At 49.6% G+C, this 22,498-nt stretch overlaps 1 protein-coding gene across 2 annotated transcripts; it reads left to right on the top strand.

The window, feature by feature from the left end:
* The first annotated feature begins 2,078 nt into the window (after nucleotides 1-2,078).
* Nucleotides 2,079-21,880, top strand: CDR2L (cerebellar degeneration related protein 2 like). Of its 2 annotated transcripts, XR_005953037.1 has the most exons (6): nucleotides 2,079-2,530; nucleotides 14,960-15,072; nucleotides 16,432-16,580; nucleotides 17,469-17,633; nucleotides 19,125-21,642; nucleotides 21,742-21,880. XR_005953037.1 is itself a non-coding variant. In XM_041409571.1 (5 exons), the coding sequence occupies exons 1-5, from the start codon at nucleotides 2,452-2,454 to the stop codon at nucleotides 20,008-20,010; spliced, it is 1,392 nt and encodes a 463-aa protein (XP_041265505.1). In that variant the 5' UTR covers nucleotides 2,079-2,451; the 3' UTR covers nucleotides 20,011-21,857. The 2 variants fall into 2 exon arrangements, 1 of the variants encoding a protein (XP_041265505.1); XM_041409571.1 differs by having other exon boundaries at nucleotides 19,125-21,857.
* The last annotated feature ends 618 nt before the right edge of the window (nucleotides 21,881-22,498 follow it).

Raw genomic sequence — 22,498 nt, 5'->3', positions numbered from 1 at the left:
ATGCGGTGGCCCATTAACCCTAATGAAATTCCACCCACACACGAGGAGAGGATGTTTTATAACCCTGGGTGCTGGGAATTCAGGATTTGGCACTCACTGAGCACCTCAAAGGAGCTGTTTGAGGGCATTCTGCGCTGCCTTTGAAGCCATCATCGCGGTTTTCTGCTCTGAGCAGCGCTGTGAACTGCAAGCAGGTCTTTTTGGTGTCCCCAAGTTACATTTCACATGCTCAACTCTACAAACCTTTCTTCAGAAAAAAAGTGAGGTAATTCCAATCGTTCTGCAAAAGAAAGCAGTGTGCTGACTCTCCAGCTGGGGCAGACTGTGGGAATTCTCTTTTTCTGGCATATAACCTGTACAGGAGTGTGTTTGATTCGACTGAGTGACATACCAGATCTGAGACATTCTGGTAAAACCTACAGGAAAAAATATTTTCACAAAATCATGTAATCTGGCTTTTGCTGCCAAACAGCCTGGGGCTTTGCATCCAAATACTCAGTATGACTACATTATACAGATAAATTATAAGAATTTATTATAAGATATAAGAATTCTGTTACGAACAGAATACTTTTCAAAAGCAATTATTTCTCACAAATAACAGAAGAATTCCAGTCCAACTGTCTGACCACTTCAGGTCTGACCAAAAGTTGAAGTATGTCATTAAGGGCATTGTCCACATGACTCTTCAATAGGCATGAGAAAGTTAAGATTTTCCCATTTTTGTATTAAAATTGCTTAGAAAAAGATCTAAGACCTAGAGATGGTTTTCTCTCAGATACACCACAAGTGCTTGATTATGTTTGCTGAGTTATAAATGCCAAGTTAAAGAGACTCCTTGATTCTGGTCTGTGACTGTATTAAAGCAGATGACTTTCCAAGCAGCCACTGAATTTTCAGAATGTGTATATGTGATGGAGAGGTCTATGAGGAGAAAAGGAGAGAGGAATAGTTTATAATTCCTCTTTTATTCCCATCTTTATCCCCCTCCTCCGCTGTGGTACACAAGAGCTGAGTACTAGCCCTTGCTTTAATCATCCAGGGGCACCCAGCTGCCTGTCACTGCTGGATTGGATAGAGTTTTCTGACACAAATCCCATATTTTCTGGATGCACAGTCTGCTGCTCTTGCGTAGACACTTTATATTGCTTTTTCTGTAGGCACCATTGCAAGGTAATGCCATCAAATTTAAATCTGTGAAGTTCCATCACTCAGAAGGAAAAAAAAAAAACACACAAAAAACCCTCAACAACAAAAATAAAACCATTATCTAAACACACTGTTACTGTCACAGAAGTTGATTTAGATCTTAGAATCTCTGATAGATTCCAGGGCTGACAAGCACAAATAAATTCTCTTATGCCAAACTCCAGCTAGGAGAATGACCACCATCTCTAACCCTTATTCCATTAAGGTGGAAAGCAAGCACCAAAATCCAAGATATTTTCTGAATTTACTTATATGTAACAGACACATTTCCTCCTCAGAACTCTATAAATCCTGATTTCCCTGAATTTTAAATTCATTCCATCCTTCACAAATACAAGAAAAATGAAAGAGGAACCTGCATCAAAGGCACTGATTTCCTGTCAGAGTGCAAAATAACAGAGGGCTGGAGGAAGACACCACACTGAGGAGATGCTGTGGGGCTGTTTGTACGGCGTGTCCCCTTCTGCAGCCCCAGCTGAGGGGGAAATGGATGATCTTGAAGAACAACCCGCACAAACCCAGCAAGGCAGAGAAGGCGCTGAAAGCCCCCCTGGGATGTCCCCGTAACTGCCCCAAGTCCCCGTGGAGCCCATGGCAAGGCCGGGACACGGCATTCCAACCGCAAGCCGAGATGGACAGAGCAGGGGGATTGCGGGACCGCTGACAGGGTGAGCCCCACCCTGGCACCCCACGCTCCGCTCCCCGCAGCCCCGCAGCCGCCCCGCTGTCCGCGGCAGGGCTGGGCGGAGAGGAGGAGGAGGAGGAGGAGGAGGAGGCGGAGAAGAAGGAGGCGAAGGAGGACGGTCTCGCCTCGCCTCCCCCTTCCCTCTCGCCGGTTTTCTTTGCAGCATTTCCATGCTAGAGGTCCCCACCGAGCTGCGGAGCGAGGATCTGCCTGGCTGCGCCGGGCCCTCTTCCTTCCTTTGTGCATCCCCCAGCCCTGTGCAAGCCGTGCCCCCCCGCCCCGGCCGCCACGTCCCCGCTGCATCCCCTCCTCCGGAGCCCCCCCGGCCTTGGAGGCAGGAGGAAGCCGCCTCCCCCGGGCCCGCAGAGCCGGGGCAGCGGCCAGGCACCGGCTGCCACGTCGTGCCACCTCCTCCTTCCCGGCCCGGTCGGGGCACCGAGGCCGCATCCCCGCCCGCATCCCCGCCCGCATCCCCGCATCCATCCCGCTCCGCGGTCCGGAGGCGCCGGGCCCCCCTTCGGCGGATGCTGCGCGTCTCCCCGGGCCGCTGGTGCTAAATGCTGAGCGCCGACAGGATGGAGGAGTTTCAGAGCGAGGAAGAGGAGCCGTGGTACGACCAGCAGGACCTGGAGCAGGGTAAGGATGGGGGCACGCCGCAAGCTGCCAGAGATGGAGGGCCAGGGGATGCGCGGACAAGAAAACGGGAAAAATCCGGGGACGGGAGGGCGGGATACCTTCGCTCTGTTCTGCTATTTGGTTGGCAAAGCCAGCGCCTCATCCTGCAGCGGCAAATCTCGGCTCTGCTGCTCCAAACCGCTGTCCTGGCCGAGGAAAGTTTAAAGCCGATGGATAGAGGCAGGGAGCCCAGAGCTGTCCTAAGCACTAGGGCAGTACATAATTTGTTGTGTTACACCTTCAAGGTAGCTGGTTCCCAAAAAAACTTGCTGCAGGCAGAATCAAACAGGGGTAGTTATGACATGGCTTTTATTTCAAGAGTAGTCCAAGGCAGAGTTGCCAGGCACATTAGTTAGAAATTAATATATGGGAAATAATGTATTGCTAAGGATGATGAAAGTCTGTCTCAAAAGCTTTGCTGTCCAAGCCCAAATCCAAAGGGATCTCCAGTTTCTTAGTCACCTAATTACTTCTGGAGATTTTTCCAATCAGCTGTAATATCAGGAGAAATGTGGGAGGAAAAGAAAAAAAATCAAGGCCAAGTTTTAAACAGCAAAAGATGATAAATGGTCACTTCTGTACCTTGTTAGAAGATAAATGGTCACTTCTGTAGTTTGCTTTGAAGTAACTATACCTAGTTCAATAGAATGTTTATTCTAAGACTGGATAGTTGGTGCCTGTGAGTATTTGGTTTGTTTTGTTTTTTTTTTTTTTTTATTTTTCTTATCTTAATATTTTGAGTCAACACGCAGTAAGTAAATAACTGGAAGAAGTCCCATTTCAGGCCAGTGGCCCAGGAATGAACGGGACTGATTTGGCAATACATAGCAAAAAATCATTCCTACCTGAACACAGTTCCCCTCCTCTGGCACATTGTGCCATAGGTATAGTTTTATATTTGCTTTTTCCAGCTGACTGTCAGCAGTCCAGCTGCAGTGCCTCAGCCTACCATCGCTCCAGTACATTATGTCATGATTTGAAGTTTATACAACTTCACTGCAGGACAGGGGCCCAGCAAGGAATGGTAACCAGCCCCCAGGGGTTGTCACAGCTGGGCTTTAACCCCAATTTCTCAATTAACAGGAAGCAGTGGGACACTGGGCCCTGTTCTTTGAAACACAACACTCCAACAAAGCCAAGAGCATGGAGATGAAGCTATCAGCTGGATAAACAGTGCAGCCTTTGAATGCTCAGAAATTCACATTTCTGGGTGACGTCTTCCCATGGCTCACAAGGGGCCTGGGCACTGGTCCAGGGGTGGGATGTAGGCTGAGCAACAGCAGAACTAGGGATGAATACAGGGAGTGTTGAACAACATGGGACCAATTGATTTTTAGCCTAATGTTGTCCCTGCTGTCAGGTTCATGAGTCAGCACTGGCACTGTACAACTGGCTCACAACAATAAGAGCACCTTCCCACTACAGGCCAGGTTCCCAGCTCTGTCCCAGCAGCCTAAAAACAGAATGACTGTCTCCAGATGACGGACTGAGGCTGGATATAGGCTCCACTTTTGAGCACATACAGAACTGGAGGAAAACACACACCCAAAACAAAGCCCAGCTTTGGGTTTGCAGCCTCCTGTATATGAATAGGGGCTGCACAGGCTTGCACAAACTCAAGGAGAGATGCAGGAAGGCTTTAACTGGAATCAGCCAAATGGAAAGGTCCTACGGGGTAATTACAACCGTAATTAATTTGCACGGTACACAAGCATCACAAAGGACAGTGCTAGACTTTGTCCACATGCACTGTGCCTCTGCATGACACACAGGGGTCTTTGGTGGGGGCACAGCCATGGAGCCGTTGGTTTGGGAATGGGGGGTGGGAGCACAGCACAAGGCATCCAGCGTGGCACGATTAGAGGCATTACTAAGAGGATTGGCATGCCAAGAGCCCAGGGACGAACAGAAACCACGCCTGGCAGCAGCACCAAGAGGGCAGAGGACAAAAGCAGAGGCTTAAATCCATTCCTTAGGAGCAAGGGGTGGGAGAAACAATCCAAGCTAAGAGAGCAGAGAAGGTTCTTCCGTGAACCAGTTGGTTGCTGGGCCTTTATCATCATTTCACAGCATCATCAAATATTTATTACATTTACATCCAAAACTGTTTGCTAAGCAACAGATGGCTTAACTGGGAGCTCTGTGATGATTATGTTAATTAACCATTTTAGCACCAGAGTAGAAATCATGCCTCCAGCTCCACACTAAGCACCTGTTACTTTCTTCATCATCCTCCATGAGTTTCACCTTGCCAAAGTAACTATTTTTTTTCAAAATAATAAATCCCAATCACTCTTTCTTACCCCTGAAGTGTCCACAGCAACAGGGTGCATCTACCACATACTTTGGAAGCAGCAAGATCTGGTCCCCAACCTCAAGGCCCTTCCAGCCTTGGTCAGATTAAGCCAGTGTCTTTCAGATGCCTTTACCTGTTTCCTGCACACTGTAACACTCTGTGGCTCAAGGCATTGTACCAAGATGCCTTAGCACACAGAAGGAGAGACTCAGGTCCCAGCCAGAACCCTCAGCAATGACATGGTAACAGCAGTGGTGTCCTGTGAGATTTCCTTTGCAATGATGTTCCCTCTGGGAAGGCTTTCTGATTTGAGAAAAGTGGTAAAAATGGAGTTGCAATTCCCTCATACCATGACTTAGCTTATTGCTTTGCAAGCTTGATGAGATATCAGTGCTGCTTTGGTCCAGCCACCTTCCATGGGCTGGGGAGTCTGTGCCTCTAAGTGTTAAAACCAGGATGAAATTCTGGTGAACATTTTCCAGCCATTGTGAACTGATGATGTGGCTGCAGTTGCATCACATCCTGTGCTCAGGGCCTACGTGCAGCCAGACCCCAAGAGAATGAATGAGCTAAAATTAGAGAGTCTGAGCTGTAGATAAGTGGGGGCACCTTTCCTGTTCATCAGGAGCATTTGTGTTTGGGAGGGCTGTGTGCCAACTCAACTGCATCTGGATCCAAACAGACCCAGCAGCTCTGCCAGCCACTTCCAGCCTTCATCTCACTGCAGCAATCTCACAAGATGAATCCTCCTTGCAGTCATGCCACTGCATTCCCTGATCTTCCCAGCCTCCCTATCCCCCTGCCAACAGTCAGGTCTGAGAGCAGAGTGCAGCCCAAGAGGAGGCCTCTCAAAGCCACCCTGCTCATCCCTGGACCTAATCATTGCCTGAGGCACATGGGGGTTTCTTGGGTGTCCTGCATGGGGCCAGGAGTTGGACCTGATCATCCTGATGGGTCCTTTCCAACTCAGCATATGCTAGGATTCTGTAAGTGTGGAATGATTCCTCCCATGTCAATACACAGCCTCTCACTGCTCTGAGATAGGCAGCAGGGCCAGAGGGAGTGCAAGGACCAGCACACCAGCTCATTGCCACTGTGACACCAATTGTCCTCCAGGGCAGCCACAGAAACCTTTGGGCCAAACCATCTGCAATGCAGGCTTAGGATGTGACAGCTGTAACCTCTAAAGGTCTCCAGATTTAAGGATCTTTTTTAATTCCTCCTCCTCTTGCCAAGCATCTGATTGATTGAGTACTAAGAAGGAAATTGACACAAGGTGCTGAGCTTGCACCATTCCCAACTCATCCATGTAAAGACACAGGGTCACCAGTGCTCCAGTGACCAGATCCTGGCACTGGGGTGAGCCCAGGGGATCCATGCTGGCACCCACTAGCACCCACACCTGCACCACCCAGGTGGTCCTGAGCACTGCAATCCATTATCAGCTTGCCCAAAGCATTCACTGCCCAGGGGAGCTGGTGAAACTCATATTCTGCCCCTCAGGAGGCAGTCATCCCAGCAGTCCAGGGACAAGGCACACACCTTGCCTGTCCTCCAGGAGCACAGCAGTTATCTACCCTCCCTCCCTCCCTCCCTAGAGGCAAAAAAGAAGGACAGAGCTTTGCCTGCAGTAGCTGAGCCACTTATTTATTTAGCAGTACAGTACAGCAGGTAGCTTATGGAAGTGGAAAGTTTTCAGTGACTAATTGCTGAGCTGCTTAGGAATGACAAGAGGGACTAGAAAAGTCACAGGAGACAAGGAAATAAGATGACAGGTTAGTCTAAAGAAGTGATGAGAGACTCCAAATATGGGGGGGAGGGAAAGAATATATATAGATGTATTTTCCTAGAGTGAAAATTCCCCTGTTACATGAAGGCAGCAAGAGAAAAGGGCACAGGAAAGCCAAAAAGGGGCAAAGAAAGCCCCACACAGCAACTTTCAGTGCAAGACCAGAAGCTCCTCCCCACGTCTGCTGAGCCCAGGCACATAGTTCCAGCTGTGGGAGGGAGCAGAATTAGAGGAACTACTGGAAAGGAAACAAAACAAACAAAAAAAAAAAAACAAGCTGGAAAGGAAACAAAACAAAACAAAACAAAAAAAAAACAAAAAAAACAAAAAAAAAAAAAAAAATCAGAGTTTTCCATATCACCTATCCTGAAACAATCAGCTAACAGTGGCAATTCTCCTTGGCAAGGCCATGCACAAAGAATTTATGGTCTGAATCCTGAAGGACGTTTTCCCCCAGCAGCTCTGAGCCTGAGGGACTGGGAGCCAAGGCACCGGCCACTAACACCCTGCACATGGAGCCTGTCCCCCACTCCAGCATTTTCCAATCCTCTCTCTTTGCTCCTGTACCAGCCAGTGCTGGCTGGTGACAGGGCAGATGCACTGACTCAGTGTGACAGGCAGGAACTACTTAGAGCAGTGAGAGCACCAGGGTCCCATCCTGCTCCTGCTAAAAGCAGTGACAGCACTCAGGATAACGCACTGCCCGCTCGCTCCCACACTCACACTCTGTCTCCTCTCCCAAAAGGCTTTCCCAGAGCAGCACAGTGCTAAATTCCCACCTCATCTCACTCCAAGAGGTCTGTGTGCTTGCATTAAACACATCTTCAGGGTTTCCAAAGCTTCTGCTTAATCTGCCCAAAACCACTACATGATATGTGGGCCAAGAATTTAGGAAAATATCTCCAGTACAAAATACCCCAAAGGAAGGAGACCAGATGTTACACAACTGCTGCTGCACAGCTGGGAATTTCAAAGGGATTTTATGTTTGTTTTTTGTGTTTTTTCAGTGTGTATTTAATAAACACTTATAAGCCTTCTCTCCAAAAAGTGACAGTTCTAATGGCTAAAACAGACTGTTCCTCTACAGCTTTCTGGGAAGCCACTGTAGTCTATCCCATGTGCAGCTGCCCTGGCCCTGCTCAGTTAATTTGTCTCCTCTCTGAAGAATTCAGACCTTCAAGTGTGTAATACCCAGGTCCACGCTTCTTGGACTCTTCCAAATTTGCAGCTGCAGCACCAGCAGTTGGAGCAAGGACGTGATCATGCCATCCTCCAAGTTTTCTAGGTCCACAAGGAAGTGTTGAGTCCTGGGAAGGCACCTGAACTGGGAGGTGGTGGCCAAGCACTGGTGTCTGCAGGAGGAGGCAGAGCAAGGAGCATCACAGCACACCCCACAAGCATCAGTCTTTGAAGCAGAACTGTGTCAGGGACACTGGTTTTAGTGCTGGGCCCCCAAAAGAAGTATTGCTCTGCATCCTGCTCAGAACTAGTGGTGGACATAATATCATTTTGAGAGTACATCAAGTATTTAATCACTCCCTTTCCCTGCAAACTCAGACTGGAAGGTTACAGCCCTGTGCTCTTGCTGTGCAGCTGCACAAACAGCACTGATCACTCATCTGAGGTCAGGATCTCTTCCCACATGGGCAGCATCTCCAGCCTGTGCCAATAGCCAGGCACAAGGCAGCTGGCTGTGAGCTGAGCACCTGGAGGAACAGGGCTTCCTAAACTCCCCAGCAGCAGATGGGAAGGGAGCAGAAGTGGGGCAGCACCCTGCAAGATGATACAGTTTTCTTCAAAGTCAAGAAAAAGGGCTGATGGAGAAGAGGTGGGCAGGTTTTTTGGTGCTGCTGCAGAGGGTCAGGCTGTTTCTGCATTTAGCTGTAACACATGGAAGAAAGGTCTCTGTACCTATATGCCTCTGGACATAAGAGGTAGCAGACAGAAGTAACCAGCAGTGGCAGTGCTGGCAGGGGTCTTGGGGGCTGCTACAGCTGCAAATGACAGCTGTGCTAGAATGGCTGCTCCCTGAGTGCCCTGAGTGTCCAAATCACTCAGTATCAGTGGTTCCACCTGCCTCCCCCTAGCAAGAGGGGAGCAAGGGCTTCTGAGTTGGCTGGGAATGGCTGAGAGTAGGGGAATATGCTCAGGAGCAGGGCAGGAGAACTGACATGGCTGTGGCAGCCCAGCGCTGTGGGCACCATGCCCTGCCACGTGAGCACAGTGACCTGTCCTTCACAGGGCGCCTTTGCTCGGGGCTCTGCACGTGCACAGCACTGTGCTGAGCACCCTGGTGCTCATCCTCCTCGTCCATCCTGGGTCACTTACAACCTCCTGCCCCCAAAACACACAGGGGAGAGGAGTTCTGCCATCCACATGCCTGTGTCTTCAGCTTTAAAAGAGTGGAAGCCTTTATTCACGGTTTTCTGCAACCCAACGTAATCAATTAGTTGGAGATTTGCTGCCCGGGGGAGGAGTGCACGCAGAAAAGCTCTGGCTCCCTTTCTCCCTCCTCCTTCTTCACTCCTTCTCTTCAATAGCCCTACTTGTATATATTTATTTAGGACATTCTGATCCAGGTGCACTATCAGAGCCTTGGAGCCACCAGTCACCAAGCTCTTTCAAGCCATTTTAGCCTATAAGGCAAACACAGGCACTGAGGCTGTTTAGATAAGAGAACAGCAGGAAAAGATGCAGATGGGGCCTCAGCCATGGTCTAATAACATCCTCTGTGTTCTCATGCTCTAACAACTTGGCAAAAGGCACAGCAATTGCTGTGAGCACAGGGATGGGACTGCTCTGTGTGTGTTTGTAGAGACACAGCTCATAAGCACAGGTGACCATCCTGGGTCTCAAGCATTAATATACAGGGGAGAATTCAGAGTGCAGGATGATAAGAGGGAAGAAAGAAAAGGCATAAATTAAATAAAAAATGTCTAGTGGGCATCTGAGAAGAATAAAGGAGAGCTGATAGAGGGAAATATTGAGTAGAACTGAAAAATATAGAAGGCAAGGAAGAGAGCAGCAGGGGCTGAGGGAGCTGGAGGACTTCTCTGCAGCACAGCACAGTACAGACAGCGTGTCCCTGAGCCCCTTGTCAGGGATTTCCACTCCTTGGTGATGCCACTTTTGCCCAGGGGGGCTCAAGATAGTGTAGTTCTCAGTGCACTGGGCTTGCCTTGATCCCCTGCCAAACACCCCTCTGCCACCACCTGATCCCCCCCACCAGGGACACTTGCACAGCCAAAGGCAGCACAGGAGCACATAACAGATTACACAAGAGAAAGAAAAGGAAAAAAAAACAAAACAAAACAAAACAAAACAAAAACCCACCGAGCAGGAAATCCAGCAAATCTCATTAGGGTAACAAAAATGCCAGTGTGACCAACATCAGCTCAGCCCAGCAAGAGCCGCAGTTTGAAAGGAGAAGAAGGAGGAGGAGGAGGAGACAGCTGTGCTGCCAGGGGTTAGGCACCCTGTTTGCCCTTACCCATCCCTAACAGAGGCTTTTCCCCACCTGCTTCATTGGGGCTGTTCTACAAAGCAAGCCCTGCCTTTGTGGAACATGCCACTACACCAAAATAGCAGATCCTCCCCAAAACCAAGTGCAAAGCTGAACTGAGCAGCAATGTCTGAGTTAAAACAGTGTAAAAGCAATGGGGAATCCACGTCTCAACAGTAATACTGGTGACTCTCTGGAAGCTCTAGCTGGCCTTGGGAAACACTTTCTTTGTAGAATGGGCATGTTGGAAAGGCTTTTTCAGGTTGAGTTTGAGATGCTGCCAGATGGCATTTGCCTCCCTGCACCCCAGCAAGTTCCATTGCAATACCTTATGCAGGCCAAGTACAGAGATTGCTTCCATCACCTGCCATGGAGCATCAGTAAGTGATATACAAATCTGATCTTCCTTGTAATATACCCAGACAATGCCTTGCAACTATGAAGGAACATAAATGAGTAGCAAGTATACTCTATCCCAGGGTAAACCAGCATAGCATCATTCATTTAGACTTTGAAAGGAATAATTGCACCCACCCCTGACTTTAAGTACCCATGTGTAATGGAGCAGACAGCAAATGCCATTAAATTAAACGTCAACAGCATTAAACATCAGTTCTTAACTCTCAATGTACCCCATCCATCAACTCACAAGCACCCTGAGCTTCCTCCAGAGACCTCCCCACCTTCCTCCCTGCTCTTCAGCAGATGCATTCACCATGTGCAGCACAGGACAGGAGCAGCCCTTTCCACAGCCCCACATTTAGGAAGGGGCCATAAGTAATTCCTTTATACATGCTCATTTGAAAAGGACCTGCAAATCCATAAACCTTTGCTCATCTGTGCCACACAGCAATGACTTCTGTGCCTCTGCAAGCTGCTGGCTTTATAGGACAGGGACAGGGCTGGTTTATTAAAGGTGAGGAGCCAAGTGCAGCATCCCCAGTGTGTTCTCTCACAGCCTAAACATGAGAATCCCACACTGCAAGACAGATGACAGGGGAAAGTCCAAAACAGCTGCACCAGATGGTGGCTTCCTCCAGAAAGCTGCATTTATGAGGAGCATCTGAACAGCTACTGGATCATCACTGAGGCACAAGCAGCCAAAACCTGCCCAGCACCAGGCTTATGCTCTCCCAAAGTCACAACCGGGAGATGCTGGAGGGAAGAAATCCCTCCTGAGGGCTGTGGCACAGTGCTCTGCTCAAACAGATGCAGGCCAGCACTGGGAAGGCAGAAACAGCTCCAAATCCTCTTTGAGCCTCGTTGTAAGGCTGGGGAAGCATCCAGCTCTGCCACAGCCCCATGCAGGGACCATCCAGCTGTGCCAGCACTGCCACAGGATGCTGCCACGAGGGAATAGCCTGCAGTTTGTCCCTCAGCCTCTTTCCATCAAAGGCAACCTACTACAGCTTTTGGATCAGAATGGGTTTTTTTTCAAGTTTCCTCAATGGCACAGAGGTAGCAGAATTATTGCTGGGCTGCTACTGCTGATCTCTGCAGCTCCAGGAAGGTTTCTCCTTGATGTACTGCCCAGCCCTGCTCCTCTGTACCAAGCACTGCTTGGATTCAGCTCCTGCTCCCTTCCCACCATATGGTCTCTCTTCCCATCCCCACCCTCCTTGCTCAGAGGCCTTTCCCATGGAAGCTTTCAGAGAAATGCAGCTTCCATCCCTCCCTCCCCTGCTCCACAGGCACAGCCCTTTGTTTGGGGACACAGCATGTCTCCTTGGCTGGAGTTAATTCGAAGGGTCACGTCAGTGCTTGCAGTACAGGGAGCCAGAGGGTGCCAGGCTGGTGCTGCCCGGGACATTTTGCATCCACAGTTCTCTCCTGATAGGATTTGGCAGCATCAAGACCCCATTTTTGAAGTGGAACATTGACCATTTCACAGTGGTGCCTTCAGCACAGTCAGGATGTGGAGGGATTGGGCACATGGAGCAGACACACAGCACTTTATTTCTCCTTCTGCATCCAGAGGTGAGGGGGAAGGGAGACATCAGCGTATCTGCTAAATTAGGGCAAGTCCTTCAGCATTGGCTGGATGATCTGACAGGGGAGAAGCAAAGAGGAATACAAAAAATTGTGGGGAAACCATAGTACTATGTAGAAAGGATTCCTGAATTCCTACACAGTTCTTTTTCTCCCTCAAACAACTTGGTGAAATTTCACATTCAGCCTCAGGTTTCCAAGGTCTCTGTGGAGAGCAGCTGTGTGCTCCCTCAGCCCAGGCAGAGCCACAATTAGTACAAAGATCAAGAGGGATCCGGTCTAAAGAGGACATTAAAGCATTTCCACAGCATCCCCCTCCTCCCCCCAGCCCCATAAGCTGGGGGGACCAACAGGTGGGGAAGAGGACTCAGGCACAAGAGGGTGGATGAAACAGGATTACCAAGGATGCTTTGGCTGGCAGGCAGAGAGTGAGGGAGTGTGTGTGACAATGGCTGAGGCAGTTAAAAGGCACTAAAAGAACCAATTCCCCCATGTCCTTCAAGCCTGGAGTCTCCCAGGCCCTTTTTCTCAAAATGGAAATGAAGACTCAATTTTCTTCTCAGAGGCAAGCCCCATTCTTTCCTCTTTCCCACTCATCCCCAAACGCTGCCCATTTCCCCCATTAAATTATTGCTGACAGAGCCCTTTAAATTACAATGCAGGATCTTGCACTGCCTAATCCACTTAACTCAACCCCAGCTGATTAAATTGGATGCCATATGGTGGGAGAGCACTGGTGTAATCCACAGGGATGGGGACACACTTGACTCATTACCTGGAGCACAGCACGGAGCCCTCTCACTCCAGACCTCCACATCAGGGCCCTGCTTGCTGCCAGGGATGTGATTTCCAAGGTGCCACTCTCCAGGAACAACACTGGCTCTGGCAAGGTGGTGCTGATATTAAACACAGCCCCAAGCAGCTTAAAGGCACAAATTATCCTTCATCTCTGCTGGCATCTGGCTGTTCCCCCAGCCCCAGCTGGTGTAGCAAACACTCAGGTCTCCCAAGGGCACTTTATAAACTAGGGAAATTTGGTGCTTGGAAAAAACCAAATAGCTGGAGGAGGTCTGTCCGTGGGGAAACGTGCCAATAACTTGACTGCAGGGAGAGCTGCGAGTGCAGTCCTCAGACTGGGTCACTGTGCAATGAAGAGGATTATAATTAAAAAGGTCACAGCCCTTTTAATAATAACACCCTGCAATGCAGGGCACAGCTGGAGAGCACATTCCCATGGAAAGGGGAGATTCGAGGACACACTGAGCAGCTGTTGGCAGCACCACATCTGGGGAGCCAGCAGAAAGAAACCCAGGCAACACACGAAGTGGTAACACACCAGCACATCTCACAGCACAGCCTCATCCATCAGGAGAGCCCCATCCCAGGCACTGACAGCACTGCAGCTCACCCCCTGACAAGCACCCATGTCCAAGGTCAGCGTGAGCCTCATTTTGTGATGTGTGAGAGGTCAGGGCTTTCCCAGGCTCAGAATACATCCCAGGAGTCCTGGTTCCCCTTCTTCTTGTTTTAGTGACCAAATATCCCTCTCTCCCAATCAACTTCATGGCCAAATGAACCACTGAAGAAAATGATAGCTACTCTCAGCCCTGACAAAGCCTTTTCAGAGCACATCCTTAGATGCAGACTAGAGGGGAGCATTACAACAGGCTAAGAAAATGCCAGGGCAGGAGACCCAGGTCCCCCACACCCTGCAGGATTGTCACTCCTTAATTACCTGCAGCTGCATGATAAGCACACCAGAAAGAAAGAGTAATAATGCACACCAGGACCTGTTTCCCTACCTTTTGGAAGGATTAAGGTGAGAGTTTTACTCTGCCCTCCTAAGAGCTGTTACCTCTAGAAGCACCAAGAAAAATGAAACCCACCTGCTCATAGTCAGGTTTTAAGAAGACAACCAATTCCTGTTCTTAGGAAGGCTGTTCTCAGAGCCAACTGTGCTGTCCCAGCCTCACAAACAGCATCACCTTTATGCTCAAGCTTTGGCCAACACAGGATTCACAGGGCCTGGAGGCTTTTTATTTTCCCAGCAGCAAAACCAGCATTTTCAACTGACCACACTGTCAACATCTACTTTTCCCTGCATTTCTCTTGAAGTCAAACTATTTCAGTAGCTTCCTAAGGGCGTTTAGAGGTGGCAGAGAGTGAACACAAAGTAGTTTGTCCTTTCCCTGGAGCTGCCCCAAGGGAAGAGCCTTGGATTCAGCCGCTGCAGTGCTGCCAGGGTGGCACATCTGGGAGGTGCCTCCAGCCCCCTCGGGCCACGGGGGGTTTTATTACTCCTGTCAGTCTATTAGTGGGTGATGGATGGAGGCTGACAGGGAAGGCAAGGCACTCCCTTCGTTAGAGATAATAATGTAATTTAGAGAGCATCCCCAAGGCCCTGCAGGGCTTTACTAACCCTTTGCTCCACTCTGATGGGTGCTGAGCTCTTCTCAGTGATAGGGGATGGAGGTGCTGAGCACTGCCACAGCCCAAATCCTGGGCTGATCCTGGTTACAGCGTGCAGGGAGTGCAGGAGGGTTTTGCAGTCAGCAAAGCACTAAATTGTCATTGCATGGAGGAGCTGCAGAGTCCTGAGCTTGGCCTCTCCTTGCTCCTGCAGCCCAGCAGGACAAGAAGCCAGATCCTGTATGTGAACATACAGCCAGGTCAAAACGTGCCAGTAAAACCAGTATCATGAAAAATGTGCTGTTGTACTTGGTGTGGGGTCATTTTTTGGGGCAGGGGGAGATCCCAACACAGCCAGCCATGGAGCTGTAGGAACTGCAGCAGCTTTGTCCCTCTGCTTTTCAGACTTACACTTGGCTGCAGAGCTGGGGAAGACACTGCTGGAGCGAAACAAAGAGCTGGAGGACTCCCTGCAGCAGATGTATGCCACCAACGAGGAGCAAGTGCAGGAGATTGAGGTAGGGACACAGTCGGGACAGGGGTGGGGACAGGGGCTGCTTGGCCACCACTGTCACCTAAGGGCAAAGGTGGGAAAGGGGCACTTCCACCAGTGCCAGCAGCACAGATGCCAGCAGGAAGGCAGGGATGTGCTGTGGGGCATGGAAGTTGAAGTATCTTCTGTAAGTGCCTGAAGCAGGATGGATTAAAGTCTGTTGATGCATTAAAGCTCATCCCGGCCCTGGAGAGGGTCTCGTTCCCCTATTAAATGGCATTTTCTCTTTTCTCACATCCTCACTCCCTGCCCAGATGTGTACACCAGATTTTGGCACCAGATTTTGGCACCAGGCTGCATCTGGGTCACGTTTGGCCTTCCCCTGCACATCCATCAGCCTTCACACTCCCTTCTCTCTGCTCTGCTGCAGCTTTCCCTTGATCCCAGAGATTCAGAGTTGCATTTGTTCCCAGCTGGCCCCTCGGCACCCCAATAACACAGCCCCCTTTGTTAGAGGCATAAAATAGCTCTTTCTCCAAGAGCTGCAATCTAAACTCCGATTTCAAGCTTCCTGTGGGGTCAGGGCAGTATTTCTAAGAGCTCACAGAACTGATCTTAGAGGCTTAAACCTGCTGTGCCCGGGAGGGTTTTCATCCACTGGAAACCTTCTAGGGATCTGTGAGTTAAAAAAGACTGGACACCCCCTGATTTAAAAGGACACAGGGCAGAAGAGTCTGCCAGTTCACAAGAGCAGCACATGATGCTGCAGGGATCAGACAGCTGATGTATGAGGGAACAAGGGGATGGGTTTAGTCATTCCCCCTCCAGCAGCCCGTCAGAAGCACATCCACCATAGGATCTGGAATCTGGCCCCAGCTGAGAGTGAGCACCTGAGTAGATGCCCCTCTCCTAGTCTTCTGAGGATAAGATTTTGCAATGGCAGACTTACAGAAAAGGGTGTGCAAATCCACAGAAACCACAGGTCTCCTCATATTTCACAGACTCAGAGTTTTAGCCTGAATTCCCAAGGAAACACAGCTTCTGCAATCGATCTGTCAGATGATCCAGTAACCAACTGGCCAATTTCAGTCAACTTTCAGTCCCAGGGATATCAACTTTCTTTGGTACTGGGATAAAAAGGCAGCTGAATATAGAGAGAGAGAGGTTAGTGCCCTTCACAGAGGGCAGAGGAAGTTCAATTGTATTTTAGACACAAAAATATTTACAGTGGTCGAGGGCATGAATATTTCATCTGTGGAAGAGGCTTCAACCAGGCAGAGCCAAAGAACACATTGTCAGAGGAAGCAAAGGCTGTAGGAATTTCTGCTTGTGAAAAACCCTGGTTTTTGGATGTGGAGTGCTCATGCTTCACTTTTCCCTGCAGTACCTGACCAAGCAACTGGAGATGCTGCGGCAGATGAACGAGCAGCACGCGAAAGTCTACGAGCAGCTGGACCTGACCGCGCGGGACCTGGAGCTGGCCAACCAGAAGCTCGTGCTGGAAAGCAAGACTTCCCAACAGAAGATCCAGTGGTATGGCCTCCCCTGGATCTTCAAGATCACCTTTCCCCTGCCCCAAAGTGCAGCCTGTCATTGCTATCTGAGCCATTCTCTTCTGCATCAGCCCACTTCTGCAGATGTTTAGCACACAAGTGCGTTGCAGTAATACCGGTTATCAGGGGTCAGCCACAGCACAGACATCCCTAGGATGAGGGCTGGATAAAGGAATGTCTGAAGCTACCTGGAGAGAGGCACAGCAGCCTCTCCTCAGATGCTTTTCCTTGGAGAAAAGGCACATAATCCTATCAGAGAGATCCCCAGCACACAGCCCTGAAGAAACACCAGGCACAGATCCAGCAACTCATGAAACCCTGGCTAGTCCATGCTGAAACACCAGTTTATCAATAATATTTCTTTCCTAAAACAAGCCCATGATCAAGGTCATCCCTAGAAACAGCAGCCTAAGCCATGTCCTTGTAATGCAGCATCATTTGCAAACAACTGTGTGGAGAAGGAATTTCTGAGCAGAGTGTTTTTCAAACTATCTGCAGACAGAACAAAACAAAATCTCTGCCCAGTCTCTGTGTTTCTCCACAAGACAAACAAAAGGAAGAGATGCTTGTTTTAAGTGCAGAGATGTTTCAGGAGAGTGCTTATGTCCCACAGGTTACTCTTTCAGCCAACTGATTTGAGGACAGAAGGCCTCAAATCAATCCCCCTGTCCCTTTTTTATAACCAACCCCATTCAAGAGTGACCACATAGAGAAAGACCAACAAAAAAAGAAGTGATGTCATGATCCCAGGGCACATGCTAGAAACTGGAAGCACCTTCCCTAGACTGGATTTCTCTACAGGAAAAAGAAACCTTTTAGGAACCTGTAGCACCTGACTCCTCAGCTGTGCTCTCTCCTCTCTCTGCAGCTTGACAGAAACAATCGAGGGGCTGCAGAACCAGGTGGAGGAGCTGCAGAAGCAGGTGGAGGAAATGCGGAGCTTGGAGCAGCTCCGTATCCGGAGGGAGAAGAGGGAGCGGCGCCGAACCATCCACACCTTCCCCTGCCTTAAGGAGCTGTGCTCCAGCCCCAGGTATGGAGCCTTTGCTGTGGCAACCCCTCCAAAATGCTCCCCACAAACAGGGGAGGTGGTGGGTGAGCCCCTCTGGGGGTGCACAGAAACCTCTCAGACACAGAGGTTGGGCGTCAGAGCCTGAAACCCACGGCTGGAGCTGGAGGGGGGGATGTTCCTCTCACCAACCCACCTGCCTAAGGTGGAGTTGGCAAGGCAGAGCCTTCATGATCTCAGCACAGTGATACCTCCCTTCCCAAACCAGCACAGCCCATTTTCCCTTTCCAGCTGCCTTCCAGCACAACACCAGCACTCCGGCTCACTGAAACCAGTTGAGATGGTGCATTTTGTGCTGCATGACTCCAGCAGTCCCTAGGAACACCAGTCACACGTGCAGATACACCATGTGCTGCCAAGTGCTGTACCTTCAGCACTACTGCAGCCCTAATCCTCCTCAAAACCCGGGAACGTGTTAATTCACTGACCTCACGAGGACATTTCTTGCTCAGCTTTGTCCACAAAAGAGGGTTCTTTAAATAGATAAGCAATCAATAAACTTTGTTACTGAAAGCATCCTCTGCCAGAGGATATGAACGAAAGACACTTTCATTGCAGCAGCAATGAGGATGTTAATCAGGCCATAAAGTGACCCCCAGCAAAATCCACTTAATGTCTCTGTGGTTCTTTTCCCCCCCAGTCCCCCAATCCCACTCTCCCCCCTAGCACAGGACCTTGGGCCCCCTTGCAGCTCCACAGTTGGCTCTGAAGGTCAGGCTGCCCTTCAGTGCCTTAAAATCTGTTCAATACCCCTCACCAGAGCCATGCCTCCCAGGGGAAGCCATGCAGCTTGCACTTTTCCAATCTGTTCTAAACAAACAGGATGCCATGGGTGCTTCACTGAGGAGGAAAACCCAAATTCCTGAAGGGAAGGGGGAAGTACTTGTTATCATTTCCCAGGCAATGAAGACGGGGCATCTCTATCAAAAATCTCTGCCTTGTCACGTAAATCTTCCCTCGCTCCCCCCAGAGCACCCTCAGACACAGGGCTGCACTGGCAGCAGCACATGTGCTTCAGAGTTTTGGCTGGGTGGGTCTGGGGTTGTTGCCATATGCGGTGGGTAGTTGGTGAACTCCAAGGTGCAGAGAGCAGCTGATGGACTTAGCAGGAAAAACCCAAAGCCACCTACTTTCAGCTCAGACTGGTAGCACTTGAACATTCATTCTTGCTTGTGTGTTAACCAGATGTGTCTTTTACCTTTTAGGATCTCATTTCCCTCCTGTCTTTTATTGCTGCTGCCAATAAAACTGAAAGTTCTGTGGACAGAGATTTGTCTCTGTGTCCAGAAGAGCCACACCTTGTGGTCTTCTGGCACATGGAGAAGGCACATCTCACTCCATGAGCTCATGTCCTTTTTGGACATCAGTGGAACTACTTCCATAACAATAAAACACAAATCCCTCATGGGAGTACTGCTTGGTCAGACTCTCTCAAGAATCTTTCTCCTCTTTCAGGTATGAGGATGCATTCCAGGTCCACAGCTCTTCCACAGAATTCAACCAGAAGCCGCTGGAGAGGGAGAACGAGCGTCTCCAAGCCATGGTGAACTCGCTGAGATCCCAGGTGAACCAGGAGAAGCAGCGGAAGGAGAGGGTGGAGCGCGAGTACACCTCAGTTATCCAGGAGTACTCGGACCTGGAGCAGCGGGTGTGCGAGATGGAGAACTGCAAACTGCGCATCAAGGAGCTGGAAGCAGAGCTCCTGGAGCTGCAGCAGATGAAGCAAGTCAAGAAGTACCTGCTCAGCAGAGAGGACAACCTGTCCGAAGCCCTCCTTGAACCGCTGAACAATGCCCCAGAAGCAGATTACATTGACCTGTCCGAGGAGGAGGGAGGGAAAAGCCACGGGACATCCATGACCCCTTCCCCGAACCACCCGGTGCGGAAGAGCTGCAGCGACACGGCCCTGAACGCCATCGTGACCAAGGACGCCGTGAGCCGGCACGAGGGCAATTACACCCTGCACGCCAACAACGTGCGCAAGCGGGGCATGTCCATCCTGCGCGAGGTGGACGAGCAGTACCACGCCCTGCTGGAGAAGTACGAGGAGCTCCTCAGCAAGTGCCGGCAGCACAAGGACAGCGTGCGCCACACGGGGGTCCAGACCTCCCGGCCCATCTCCCGTGACAGCTCCTTCAGGGACTTCCGAGGAGAGGGGCACGAGCTGGAAGAGCGGAAAACCATGGAAAAGACCATCAGCAAACATGTGGAGGCCGTGGACAAGCGGCTGGAGCAGAGCCAGCCTGAATACAAGGCTCTTTTTAAGGAGATCTTCTCCCGCATCCAGAAAACAAAAGCAGACATCAATGCCACAAAAGTGAAAAACAAGAGCAGCAAATGAGTCCTGGCTCTCCGCAGCTCCCACGTGCAATTGCAAGGGCCACATCTTCTCTTGAACCCCAGGAAACGCCACGTGGCCCCTCTGCTTTGGAGGTTCGAGAGGTCTGCAAGCGAGAGAATGTCACTGGGACCCAACTCACTTTTTTAAGCTTAGGCTCTGGACAACCCATTGGGACAATTGTACATTGTAGTTAGAGGATTTCAGAAACCACATGACGGATCTCTGCATGAGTTACTGCCGCTGCCAGACATCACAACAGCAATGTAAACCCCACCATGAAAGAAAAGAAGCCAGTCTCCCCCTCCACCCTTTTTCAGCTTGTCCTATAGCCCAATTATCTGCAAGCAAAAGCCTGGATGTCCTCCAGCATCCTGCCACAGCTGGAGTACAGCACCTCAAAGTAAAACAAAAAGCCATCAGAACTTTAGGGGCTGCCCCAGCACAGCAGCCCAATCCTCCAGTTAGGTTTTATGGCTGAGAACCTATGCTTGAACCCAAGAGACTTCTATCTCTGCCTTCCCCAAAGGGCAGCATGGTCTTGCTATTTAAGCCATTCTCTAATCAGTCAGGTTTTTCAGCTCTTTACAATGCAAGCTCATTGCAACTGGAAAAACTTGAAGAGAAACATAAGACTGATTGTTCCATCTCCATCAGAGTTGCTCAGTGTTTCAATCCACACTCTCCAGACCTTGCAGGCATGTGGGATTTACTCACATTAAGTCTGCTCTGGTATTTCAACCCAGGTGAAGCACCATGCCTGGTAGGAAGTCGGTGCCCAGGGCTTTCCCATAGCGAGACAAGAAGTGCTATTACAATATCAGAGACACACTTTCATCTCACGGTCTGGGTATCAGCTCCCTGTGCTGTGCTCTTCAAAAGGTCATTGTCCCATCGTAGCAAATTCCTTAAAAACAGCTTGCATGGGCTCAAAACTGACTCCCAGGAACTCACACACAAGCCAGGGGATGCAGCATCTCCCAGGTCAGGAGACTGGCCCTGGCAGTAGCACGGATCACACATCACCCCTCACTCCTGCTCCAAACATCTCCCCAGCCACAAGGACAGATTTCAGCTTCCTGCTGAAAATAATCTTTCTTGTCTGAGACACTGTTGCCTCTCATGTTCCAGTTCCCTTTCCAGCACTGAAATCTCCTCACTTTGGCTTCCACAGACATGCAAACATGCAGCCAAAAGGCCACTGCAGTCTCAGGAATCACCAGTTTCCAGCTTCCATGAACTAGATGATGACCTTGTACAGTCAGACGCGTTTTAGGCAGAGAAGCAGCATCTCGTTACAGCTTAGGCAACACCCTGAGCACTGAGCCACAAAACCCAGCAGTTCAGTGTAAGCAACCCACTCCGTACCCCCCTGGAGCAACCATCAGCTACATCTGGATTCTGTTTTCACCAGCTTACATCCCAAAATCTTGGGTCAACAGCTGGAACCTTTGCAACAATGAGAGAAAAAAAATGCGAATGTGGCTTTGGAAGGGGAAGACTGTTGAAATGGAATAATCCCCTCCATCCAGGGCTTTGATGCTACAAGGAGTGACCTTTCTTTCACTCCCCATGGAATTAATACAGAAAACCCCCCCAAAACCCCCCTGTTTTGTTAAGCTGAGTACCACAGAGGTAAGTTGGCAGGAGTGTGATGCGCAAACCACCCCTGCTCCAGAGGTCTCCTCCTCAAAACCACCAACTGCTCTTCTCTTCCACACTCTGCATTTCCAGGTGCCCCACAGCCCCAGATACATCAGGAGCTGCACACACAGCTGTGGCTACCAGCTCTGTAACAGTATGGAGAACCTTCATGCCTTATTTATTTATAATGGAAAGCAGTTGTCTAATAAAATAAAATAAATAAAAATGAACAACAACAGCAAGAGAAGCGTTGTTGATTTCCTGGGAGCGTTCACCACCCGCTGACTTGGCACTTGTAGCAGTGTTGGTTTAAACCAGGCAGTGTTTGCCCTGCAGTCAGTTGATGCTGCAAAGGTGTGGGAAGGGAATCACCCTCACTTTCTGTTTTAAACAATCTCACGTGGATCAGCATCACTGTTAAGTGCGCAACACATTAAATATATTTTTAAATGCTCTATTCTCCTCTCAAATACAGAGAAACGGTGATTTTCTCACAGCTCTTACACTTCTTTTTACTTTTAAGAACAGCACAAGATTTAATTCTTTGATTTTCAAGTACAATTTGGGTCGAGAAAGTGCTTCAGGCACCCTTGCAGAAAGGAAAGAGAATATGCTGAACTATTCTGCTGAATTATTTATATAACACACATTTTTGTGCACTTGGACTGCCAACATTGCCACGCGATCAAACCTCTCTTTTGTCAGCTCAGAAGTCTCTGTAAAACCACACAATTTCTAAGCTCCCAATTCAAATCCTATTTTTCTTTTGACCCTTTTTGCAAACCACAAATGCAAAAATGACTGATGTAAGTAACATGATATTAGTACTTGGCTTGACAAAGGCACA

This window comes from Onychostruthus taczanowskii, unplaced genomic scaffold (genome assembly GCF_017590055.1).
Source record: "Onychostruthus taczanowskii isolate IOZ18803 unplaced genomic scaffold, ASM1759005v1 scaffold30, whole genome shotgun sequence".
Classification (NCBI taxonomy): Eukaryota; Metazoa; Chordata; class Aves; order Passeriformes; family Passeridae; genus Onychostruthus; species Onychostruthus taczanowskii.
Note: the sequence above shows the minus strand (reverse complement) of the source record. Positions and strands in the feature narration are given on the sequence as shown.